Source organism: Misgurnus anguillicaudatus, chromosome 20 (assembly GCF_027580225.2).
Source record: "Misgurnus anguillicaudatus chromosome 20, ASM2758022v2, whole genome shotgun sequence".
Taxonomy (NCBI): Eukaryota; Metazoa; Chordata; class Actinopteri; order Cypriniformes; family Cobitidae; genus Misgurnus; species Misgurnus anguillicaudatus.
In genome coordinates, this window is record NC_073356.2 from 23,782,426 (window position 1) to 23,794,853 (window position 12,428).

The window sequence follows — 12,428 nt, forward strand, 5'->3', positions numbered from 1 at the left end:
ACTAGGCTCTCCACTCAACAGCCTCCTATGAAGTCACCATCATTGCCTCTGTTAGCAACAACACGCACATTTCCCAGATGTATGGCACAGATAAACTGTATAGAAAATTTAAGTGTCTCTGAGTGCTGTTTAGAGCCAGGAAAGAGGTGACAGAGTGTTGGATTTATTTGTAGATTAGGATCTAGAGAAATGGGGCTTCTAGAAAAGATTTTAAAAAGGCTTTCAATTAAAAAAATGCAAAACAAAAACCTGAAAAGTCCCACACTGGATCTACACGACAAGTTTTGGTAGCAGCCCGTATGAGGTGTAGAAGATGAGGTGCTTGAGAGACCCAACGTTGTATTGTTTTTACATTCTTTCCAGCCTGGTGTAACTAGCTTAGTCCTCTACCGTCCAACTGTCCACTTAAATCTTCTCCCCATGCTGAAATTGGCAGAGCCGAGGCGAGGGGAGCATTAAAAGTCGTTTGGCTCCAACTCGGGCGTCCTGACCGCCTCAAGTCAACCGACCCCGACGTATAAATAAGAACAATATCAGATAAGTCTTGCAGTAAGCCTATAAACATTTACATTCTCTTTCAAGTGCTGTTTATGGATATTTTATCTCCTATCTGGAAGTTGAGGACATGGTGAAAAACGCCCGGGACCTGGGGCGGAATCCGAGGCGAGTGGTGAATCAAAAAGGCAGCAGGGCCTGACAGGGACCTAGGTCCATTGACCATAATAGGTGTTGAGAGTGCCGGCCTCCACAGATGAGGAACCAGCTCTCGGGTCTGTTCCTCAGCCGTGCCAGAAGAGTTATGGTCCGGTGCGGGTAGCGATGGGGAGGGGAGGGATGCCTGGTAAGCTACTAATTCTATATCTTCGCTTGACAAAGACGAAGTGCAGCCAGCAGAGTTCAGTCTAGGAGACTGAGAGAGAGAGAGAGCCAGTAGAACTTTGTATGTTGTGTGTATCAACTCCTGCCTTCCTGTCCTCCAGGCTGATGCCTATCTGAGGCCGAGGTCAAAGATTTGACCACAGAAAGCTAGCGTCTGCATGACATAGAAATTCAAACTATTTCATATTTACTTTTAATTCCATATTTAATTCATTAAAAGATTGTAATCGCAACAAATTATCACTCATATCGAGGAATTTTTTGTCCACATATTTGAATCAGAGCTACATTTACCTCCATTATATTACAAATTTTAAATCCATTACACAGAATTCTAGATTATTTCTCCTCTGAAACAAGCACAGAAAATCCCATAAAGATTGTGTCTGGCCTGATCTTAGCCCACAGCAAGGTCTGATTAAGTACCACATAATCCTATCTTCAATCTTTGATCATAAAACACACAGTCCAGACATTTAAGATCACAGACATTTCAGAGAACCAGCTAAACTTTAGTACAGACAGAGCGATCCAAATCACAGCCCAGAGGGCAGCAGTAAACAGCAGTCCTGCCACTCCGGACGCCCTCAATTCTCCTCAAAACCTGAAACCAAGACAAGCTCGCACATTCACCTGAACTGCTCTAATCTGCAAAATAATGGCGGTCTAATAGTGAGGTGCATCCTTGCTTGACGTGATGCCTTTTTGTCTCCACATGTGTTGTGACAACACTTACATTTGTAAACTGCCCTGCTTGTACAGGATAAACATCTGATAGCCACTAGAGAAGGGGGCTGGGGAGCGTAACAAGCCTCTGGGACTTCCTCTAAACAAATGGAGAGATCTTTTGAAGGCTCCTGTTTGTGTTTGCCAAAGACACGGCTGGGATACAAGAGGCTGCTGTCAATGGCCTCTGGCTGCTATTCAAAAGGGTTAAATCTGCCCAAAGGGGACTTTAGTGATGCGTCTCGCACCATAGTGTCCTAGGGGAAAAAAGGCAAATGTGGCAGAGTCATTGGCAGGTTAAGGTAGATGCATTGACATCGGAGGAGGTAATAAAGCAATACAAATTGCATGGGATGGGATAGGATGGTCAACTCTTTGTCCAACAACCAGCTAGTGAAAGATCACCAGTGAACTTAAGCAAATATTTAAATACAATGTCATTAAGCTGAAAAAAAAATGCATTACATTACTAACGCTACATTCAGTCTACACCACGGCATTTGCACTACACAATTGCACAAGGTAGAATCTGGGCTTTCAACCAAAAGTGTAATATTGCTGTGCACTGACGCTGTGCAGACATCACTCAATGTGTGAACAATGTGGTCAGGAGCACTCTGTCAAAGCTGATCATTGGATTGGCAATTACTTAAAAAAAAAAAGAAATGGCATGGTGAAGAAAAACATCAGATTAATCATGCTGTTAGCGATGAAGATGAAGATGTTGATAAATGCAGTTTGGCTTTTTAAACAAACAACTCCTGAGTGTGTGGCGTGCTCGGTATTACCCTTTAATTTCAAGAGGGTTGACTGCAGAAGTTTTGTTTTTGCAGCTTCGCAGCAGCCCTCGACCCCATTTACTTCACCCCGTTTTCTGGGCCCTGTTTTTCCTTTGACACCATATGGAGCACGGCCTCGCAGAAACAACCAGCTAAAAACAACAGGCCTGCACTCAACCATTCCCTTTAACACCGCACTAGAATAAATTGCTGCCTTATTGTACAGCCAGCAGTACGGGACCATTTTTGTGCTATCTATCTAATTAGATTAGTTCGGTGCTAGTTCGGGGTTACTGCAAGAAGGCTCCACACGAGTGAAGGAGGATCAGGCTAATTGGCAGGCGGACGCTGCCCGCACCTCGCTGTTCACCAGCAGGTTCGCTACTCTCTTCACCTCGGCCTCTACTCATTACCGCCGTTTTGCGTCAAAAGTCTGTGATAACTCGGCTTACCGTATTCTTACAGGCAGTCAAACTATGGAACGAGCAGGAGTCTCATTAAGCGCGCTCACCTCTCAGTCCACAGGGGTTTGGCTGTTTATTTAGCAGGCCTGAAACACATACAGATGTGGACCTCCATTGCTGTCTGCAACTGGTTTACGATCACACACTAATTCCAAAAAAAGACCAAATCAACGAACTTATTACACGTATATGGAAAGTTCCAAAATGTGCTCACACCTGCAAAAAACGAGTGTTTTTCTTTGTGATCCCTCAAATGCAACAACAGCAGGATTAGCAAAAGAAAGAAACTGGAAGTTTAAGCATAGTACGGCTGATTAAAGTATCGCTGCGTCAACTGGTGAAAGCTTTCTATATACCCTGCAAACCGAAGAAACGGTGCAGCCCGAATGATCTGACTTTTAAATGAACATTATGAAAACATTTGGCCGCCTGCCTTCTTCGGCAAGCTGGCACGCCATATATCACGCAGGCACCTACTGGAGAACTATGCAGACTGCTCAAATTTCCCCACTATAACTCAAGAAAATTATACAAAGCAAGGTACAACTAATAAGCATAAGCCCTAACTTACAGCATAAATCCATGTTTGTACCCAAAAAAAGGCATTATAAACCGCATAACATAACCTATATAGATTTTGTATGTTTAAATGCAATTAAAGATCGGCAAGTCATTGTTTTGAAAATATATTTTTATCTCATTTTCATGCACACCTTAAGCTGCCTAATGCGCAATATAACTAAATCATAGCGAAGAAGAGCCATCAGCAGGCCTAAATAACTCATGAATTTACATTTATGGGTTTAGTCTGGGCTGTACACACTGTTTTAAAGCACATACATTTAAAAAGAAATATTTAGCAAAACGGGGGTGAATATGTCTAAATTTGCGGTCTTTAAGGAATGGAACAGTCCAATGCAAACAAGAGCGTATTTAAGCTAAATAAGCGGAATAAAGTCATAGAAAAGACTAAACTAATGTTAAAACTGCTGCGTAAATATTTACGCAATAAAGTTCAGCATCCCAATACATACTGCATAGTTTTAATGAATAAATAGAAAAGAAAAATTATAACACTGTCTGCATAAATACCACAATGCATTTACTACTCAAATAATGTCCACTCAATTCTTTATACCTATTTTGACCAATAAAAATATAAAAAATGTTCTGATAAATTGTAAAAAAAAAAACTAATTTAACCAGAGGAACAAATGCTATACAACTCAGCAGCAGGCCCCATCACGGGCCCCTGGACCCCTATATTAGCACTCAGGGATCTCAGATGACCCCTGACCCACAAGCCTGTGTCGGAGTTCTAAGCGAAGGATCTGTGGGGTTAATCTTGCCATTCAGTCTCACCCTCCCCGTCTGAGCCTACAAGACCTACCGAAAACCATCAAGCCCGAGAACAATTTGCAGTCCCCGTGCGGTGTGAGTTCACACAAGCAGGTTTTCCCCTGGAATCCAGACTGGAGAAGACGGCATATGTTTAACATTACGCAAATCTGCTGAAACGAGAGGGCACAGGAGAGAAACCTCCAGTGTGGCAGTGTACACAGAGGCAGGATCCTTAATCACTGCTTGTTACAGGTCATTTATTATATATTTCTACACAGGAGAAAACACTCAGCTGAGACACACTCTCACATTACCTCATTTAGAAACAACTACCGCTCACAACACAGGCCACAAAGAATGCAGTCATTCTCCGAAGTCCAGATTATTGGATTTCTGCATTCAATGCCGTTGCATTATGGCTCAAGACTAAAGACTGAAAATCATGGATTACAGGGCAAGTCGGCAAACCATTTAAAACCGCATAGAAGTGAATGCAATGGAGTGTTGGAAAAATTTTAAACACATAATGTTTGCGCAGTTCGCTGCACAATGATTACGAGAATTTTAGATGTATTTATATAAATTACCAAGAGAACATACATAAGGTAAACATATCAAAAAGTCATGCATTTTTAAATAGGCCAAATGTTTTAGTTTTACTTATGATTTTGAGGGCCAACTAACAATAATACGAGTGTTATATTAACAAAATATATAATAGCATGATTTATAAATGACATCCATATCAATAAATTTTAACAGGCATCAGAGAAATAAATGTGTCAAGTCCAGCATTCTGGAATCACTGTGTCAGAGAGGAATACCAGACCACGCTATCACCTGGTCCACAAATGTATAGCTTGAAAAAGCCCCACAGAGTACAAAAATACGACTGCATGTGTGGCCTATCTTATTACCCCAGAGAAAACCACAAATAGTAGAAAAAAGTAGAGGAAAAGAAAGTCAGTAAATTCTACTGTTCCACGTAATAAACGGCAAAGCAGGGGATGACGGCCTTACCGAAGATCAAAGCGAGTTAACAGCTTGAGCTATCTAGCGGTCCAGATAACTGCTCAGAACTACAGGAAGAGTGGGTTAAAAGTTACCATAAATAACGTTTTAAAATGCTAAATCGCCCTAACACAACACCGTCAAAACCTGAAACCATCTCAAAGGAACCATTTCACACGAGCAAAGTTAATCACACATACTAGTTTAGCAGACGTACTACACTAGCTTGCGTCCGAATGAAAAACACAATGTAAATAATCCCTGCATTTTTAGAAAACAATCACACATATACGTACCTCTGTTAAGCATTGGGTTATAGCATTATCACACTCAGTTCCAACAGAGAGGCAGATAACAGCTGACAGAGTATCCAAAGTTGCTTCCCTGAGGAGCCCTTTTCCTTTGAGGTATCCTTTATTCCACATCCATTCTGACCTGGGAATCATTCCATTTTCTCCTGCCGCGTTCACAGAGTTTACTTGCGTTGTCTTGTCTTCATGCGTGCCGTTTATGAAACGTGCCGTCCTGTACTTCCTCTTCTCAGAAGACCTCACAGGTGCAGATGATCCTGGGTGCGAGGGGTGACCACACCACACAGCTTTTTGTGATCACTGCAACCAAACGAAAGCACAGTTCAGTTAGCGATTAAAAAGTTTAAGACTGTTTAAGACTTAGCATTTACTTTTTAAGACAGATATTAAAAAAATGAAAACCCAAGAACAATCGAGCAAACATCAGCAGAAAATAATAAAAGATGTTTTAAGACAACCAAACAAACCAGTTCATAAAAATAGAAATCAAGCAATAAGAGGAAAATAAATAGTCATTACCACTAGATCTACCATTAGATCTGGAATCTTTGAAAAAACTCATATGCCGTGACAGCAACATGGACACCACAAATAGACATAAAAAGAGCAGAGAGAAATCTTGTCATGTTCTCAGGCAGTCTAACAACAGGTTTCATGAATGGGAGCTCTGACAGTACAGGCCCTCCGGCCGACCAAATTGGAAACAGGAAAACAAACATTCTCAAGGAAAAGCCCCCCTTCTCCATAACCCCTCCCCCTCCACAAACCTTTTCTTCGACCCATTCTGTCCGACCTGTCTCAGGTTAGCAATAGTCAATTGCACCAGCCTCCAGACCACACAGATGGAGAACGTTCAACCACCATGAGGTGAAAAGGAAAAAAATAGACAAATAAAGAAAAACGAAAACCTGTTTGCGAGGTAAGAGAACACACACCACGATAGAAAGGAAAAGAAAGAAAAGAAGGCTAAACTGACTCATCAAAGTTCCAAAGGGGCCGGCGCAAGGAGCTCGAAGGAGGACTGGCGGACGGACTAAACTGGGCACGTCGGAGCGAGGAGGATAGGAAGTGGGCAACTGCTAGAGGATTTAAAAGGAAACTTTCAGAAAGTTTCAAGGAGTAGCAAATGAAGGACAGCACGAATAAGGATGGAGCTTTCAGGCTGACAAGACATGAGTGTTGTTGATGTTGTTTCAGAAAATAACATAGTGGTTTGCTAATGTAGGCTCAAAATAGCCAGGACATATCAAAAGCTAACCTAAAAGGGATGGCTAACTGTAAACGATAACCACACTCAATCTTAACACGTTCGACCTACAAAAGTTTAATCATTCACATTCATACACAACCAAAATATTAGGTTTTTATTCCTCTAATGAGTAAGAATGAAAATTTAGGGGGAACTTTTATCATTTCTTGTAGTGCAACCTACAGTATCCCTCTACTGGGAAGACAGAGAGTTTTCAGTCACCACCAAACTTTACCAGATGTATGCTAACCACTAAAATATTACATGCCACATAATTAGCCTAACAAGTGATGTCAAACTGCTTTGACAGAGTCAGAGTTGTAACCTAAACCTTTGCTTATCTGTAGGAGATGTTAAATAGACTCTACAGTCGCTGCTTGTGCAGATCAAGATTTGAAAGTTATTAAAAAATTACGTATTGAAAAATATAAAATGAAAAAGACAAATAGAAGCTGTATTGCATTACAGGATTTAAGAGCTTGCAATGACACAACAGTTTAAAAGTCTTTGTGTTTTATTCCCAAAAGACAAGTAAATAAAATAAATAAATCAAATGCATAAATTCAAAGCACTTAATAGTAGGTTAATACTGCAACCCCAGGTGACTAACCTCTTACCCTAAAATGCCCCTTTTGGGGTAAGTATGTCCTGGAAAACAATGACAATGCTTTCGTGTGGTAGAATACATTAACTACACTACACATCCGAAGTGACATTCAGATCATTCAGTCCCCTCAAAAACTAAAATGAAAAGCACACGAGACAAAGTGCAACCTCTATAAACTGCGCCTTTATAAATCTTGAAAATATGAAGGAAAAAATAGCAATACGTGATAAAAAAAGTTTTTATGGCTACCAATTATTAAGGCCTGTCTCTTTATAAACACTGGCATTTCTTCAGGCGTTTGCGAAAAAAATGAAGTTTCTTGTCTCCATCTTTCTAACCGCTAGTGAGAGTCTCTTCACCAAAAAACAAAAAGGAATTTCTATAAAGCAATTCATGTGTCATTTAAAAATAAAACCAGCTACGGAGATACGAAATCTATTGCATGCACACATAGGAAAACAAAACTACTCTGTAATTTGATCAAAGTTAAAAATTCATATCCAAATAAGTCTTTACCATGTCACTTTGTAAAAACACTTTAAATGCTGTATTTTCATTTCCACATGGAACTTCTACATTTAGTTTTTTTCTTTTTTACTTTGAAGCAATAAAAACGTACACAGCAGCAATCAAAAAGCAAAATAATCATGTTTCAAACACGAAAGGAAAAGGTTTAAAATGTCTCGTAGCAGTTTTGCAAGCAAAAACTTCCATTTAGTATTCTAGCTTGATCCATTCTCTATCTCAGTCACTAAAAGTCCTCTACAATTTATTTTCTCTACGTGTTTCTTATTCAACACCACATGAATCTGCGACACAAGTGGCAAATCTCAATGCGCCAAGAAGTTAGCCCAAAAGAAGTTGTGCAAACTCAGAAGCCACGAAGAACAAATGGAAGACCCCCACTGCTGCTTTCTCCCTCCACCGAGGCCCAAATTCATTTGTCAGCCGTAAAGTTCTTGACTATACAGCGCTGATCTATTGCTTCTCTCCAAAGAGCTCACAGATGTGGAGTCATTTACATTTCAAATACACCTCAAGCTTTTCAATCACTTCAAACGCGCCTTATCAGACAACTCATGTGGATCTTATTCTTCTGTTTTCGGACTGAATCTAGTAAACTGCTGAATGGAGTGCTAGAATGAATTTTTTGCAATGCACAAGGAATTAAATAATAATATTCCAAGGAGATTTTGTTTTTTCCAATGTCATGTATGTGTGTTATGTATGTATAATTACAAATTGTTGCACAAAAAAAATGATTTAAACTCCATATCTCAAAAAATGAGACAAATAGACATTTATGCAATTATGACTGCCGAAACCTAACAATGATAAAGCTGACATTCTCTGTTGACTGTATCTGAAACTCTGTTTACAGTTGTGAGTTTCTGTTCTGTTCTCTAAATGATGAGCCGCATTTTCTTGCACGGGCTTTGTCATTAAGAAACTTTTACCGACAAGAACGAATGCTTTCAGAGAGAGAGAGAGAGAGGGAAACAGAGAGAGAGAGAGAGCATATCATTTCCAGACTGCCCGAGTGTGGCAGGTTTCAGAGTTTACAGGAAACAGTGTAACTCATCTACTGGAACCAACATGGGATTTTGTATCACAACAATCAGATACAGGTTACGCCTCAGTACCGCACATTTGAGTGAAGTGTGGGTGATTTTTATCTGATAGTTTTAAAGATAAAGACTTGTTTCCACCCACTTAAACTTACTAATGACACACTAATGTGAAAGTGATTGTAAAACCAAATTAACTGGCAACCTTACCACAGACGCACAACTTTGCAATAACCGGCAACAACTCCAAATACAAACACTTTACAGTGTCACTCAAATGTCAGTCGTGTTGCATATAATATTAACACAAATATATAACTTTGTAAATAGACACATACATAAGTTGTGTATTCCTATTGTTTCCCATAAACCTTGCAAATTTTGTTAAAGAAAGTTGTATTTAAAAAAGGAAAGTTAAAATATAATGTGCATAAAATTTGAGAGAAAGCAGGATTTTTAATAGAAGTAAAATTAATACACATTTATTCACAAAAGGTCTATATTTTAGAGGATAATATAAATACAATCATTTTAATTCCTTGACATTCTGTTTGAAAGTTTTAGGAAAGTGATAAGCTCCTTCATGCCACTTTGGTCACGCCACGAGAAACTTTGTGAACTACAGCCCCCACAAACACACACACACACACACACAAGTGCGAAAGTTTTCCAAACAGTTGGTTAAAACAAACATACAGTTTAACTTATACCGTTTGTTTAATAAACAACACTCAAATATTCACCCAAATAAAAAAGAGACATTCGTAATGTCAGAATAAACTCTTTACCGCTATTCAAAAACTTTTCCTCAGAAACTTACTGCAAGTCTCCATCGCCTCGACGAAACGTTCAAGCGATTAAATCTTTTCGCTACCTGCCTTCGAATAAAACCGCAAAATAGCGATAAAAACCCCTTTAAAGTCTGCAAACTAACATGTAAACAACCCGCGACTCTTTGTATGTGGAAAATGAAGTGTAACGTTCAGCGCGTTGCCATGCCTACGCGCTTTCTTATCGCACATCAGTTACGGAAAGTTTTCGAAGTTTGTGTGGAAAGCGACGTACAGCTTTAAGCATCATTTACGCAAAAACAGTAGCCTACACACTAATGAAACTTTGTGTAACTTTAGTTATGACCCGCATAGCTACCTCTGCCACAACAAGGCTTCCCATAAACAATGCAAGCAAACGCGATACAATCCGCCGTATTACAGATTTCACAGCTTCAATGAAAAAACGACATTTCTACATTCTGGATATTAGCTTGCGCAAAATGTATTGCAACACGGTGCGAAAATGCTTTAGCGTAAATGGGAAGGAAAAAGTCATCCGATAAACCTCGTGTTTTTCCTCCACCGTCTCTGAACGTGACCCCACTACTGGGAGCTAACAATTTCAATTTCCAATTTCGTCTCAAAACCCAAATGCCACGGCGAAATCCGAGGAGCCCGGCTCTTGTTTTCATTGCAAAGTAGCGCTCAACTGATTCATCAAATCCCTTCTCAACATTACATAACATTCACCCCTTAAAAGCCATCAGCATTCAGGAACTACAGCTAAAATACACATCTCTCGTGATCGCAATGCTCATTGATTCGCTTTCTCCTTACCTGTTGATTAAATTGCAATAGTCTTTGCAGTCTGAAAGATGGTGGAGCTTTGGCGTGAGCCATGAACCGTCTTTGTGTTGTTTGTTTGTTGATCTCGGGGAATTATTTCTTTTTTACAGGGATGTAAGATTGCGAATTGCTCCTGTACACGTGAAATCTTGGGTGACTGTGTTTAATAGTAAAAACGCCTGAGTCTGGGGTAGAAAAAAGGAGGTTGGATTTTGCAGTGATCTCAGTTCTTTATCAGAAATGTTATCGCTTGTCAGGACCTCAGACTCCAACCATTACGTCAGTTTCAAGACACCAACACTATTAATATCAAGAAGCCCTTGCGGAGGAAAGCGCCACCCTAGAGCGCGCTCTCTTAAAGGGACAGTGACCGCTAAAAAGCTCGAGCACCACCGTGCACTTTCTCCATAGACTTCTGCTGGAGATGAGTCGTCTCCACATTATAGGTGAGAATATTGCTCTTTTTGTAAGTTAAATGAACCACCACAAATCGTAAAAGTACTACTAAAGAATCCAGAAGAACTGAAAGCAAATAAGTGAAATGAAACCCACTGGCATGGGAACATTTACTGACAGGATGTAATTTCAGCATGCAATTATTAGCAAAACACACTATGTTTTTGACAACATTGATGGTGGTTGACGTGAAATACTTTTGGGAACCTGACATGTCCTCTGGTGTGACATCCTAAAATCATTTAAAATAGCACTTTGCTGATTTATGTGTATTTGTTATGAATGCTGCTTTTTAAGAACTTCATACTGAGAAACTACATAAAATATTTTACCTTAATATATGACTAGTTACAGAACTGAATTGATTTACTTATTCATAATTTTTTATTTAAAATAAAACATGTTTTAACTATCCTATAGGTTAAATGTGTACTGTGTGATTATAATAAAATCTATATTCTTTTATTTTTAATCTTTGTGAACATAAAAAGCCATAACATAACTGAAGTAAAAATAACTTTTTATTGTATGTATACTGTATGTAAATAAAAAATAAAAAAGATTATATATTTTAACTGTTCGTATGCGGTCTAGGTATTTTACTTTTACCGACAGCATCTAACTCTGCATTTAAAATGTGCCTCTGTTTTCATGACAAACCATAAAACATAAGTTCAACAGTCCATAATTACAAGTCCTGTCCACAATAACAAGTTCAAGATGAACCAACCACTTGTTGTCAAACACACACAAATACTAAAGAAAACACAAAACAAACCTAGGAGTGATGTATACAAGTGATGCTAAATCATTATTGCTTTTACAGTATTTTATTTAAACGTTATTAAAATGTATTTAGTACATCAAGTTTTGGTTACAGTTTTACAGTTGATTTTTTTCCCTACTGAATTTGTGATCACAACATCTGTATAGAAAATGTAATTTTTAAAGACTTATTAATTGCACAGGGTTTATAACGTTGTAATATTATTAAAATATTTATAGATAATGGATGACATTCTTGATTTGTGTGGAGTACTGAATTCTGGGAAAGTTCATGTGTGAGTCCTGGGAATAGAGTTATTTAATCAAAATTAAAATGAATAATTAACATTTGTTGGGGTTATGTTGTAGTGATTATTATTATTATTATTATTATTATTATTATTAATTTATTTTTATTTTTGTAATGTTGTTTCCTCAACACAAATATTAAATGTATTAAATTAATAAAAAAACTAATTTAGAGGTGAGAATGTATATATATTTTTTCTCCAGTTTGCACATTTTTTTTTTATTTACACCTTTTTTGTAATTTTATTTACCGTGTAAAAAATATTAAAATAAGTTTCACTTTAATATGCTTAAAATTATAACCAGTAAACAAACACGCTTTGATTATTAAGATTTTATTTTTT

At 38.4% G+C, this 12,428-nt stretch overlaps 1 protein-coding gene across 4 annotated transcripts in view; it reads right to left on the bottom strand.

Annotated features, from left to right (window-relative positions):
- trps1 (trichorhinophalangeal syndrome I) overlaps window positions 1-10,864 on the bottom strand; it is a 124,560-nt gene extending 113,696 nt beyond the window's left edge. Inside the window, exons 1-2 of one of the 4 annotated variants that reach the window (XM_055219731.2) lie at window positions 10,546-10,864; window positions 5,497-5,811 (exon numbers count right to left, since the gene is read on the bottom strand). In XM_055219731.2, the coding sequence (XP_055075706.2) occupies window positions 5,497-5,509 (13 nt within the window). In that variant the 5' untranslated portion in view covers window positions 5,510-5,811; window positions 10,546-10,864. Of the gene's footprint in view, window positions 1-5,496; window positions 5,812-6,030; window positions 6,220-6,278; window positions 9,724-9,755; window positions 10,444-10,545 lie in introns of those variants that run through there. The other 3 variants (XM_055219732.2, XM_055219734.2, XM_055219733.2) reach the window with 3 other exon arrangements.
- Between the last annotated feature and the right edge of the window lie 1,564 nt (window positions 10,865-12,428).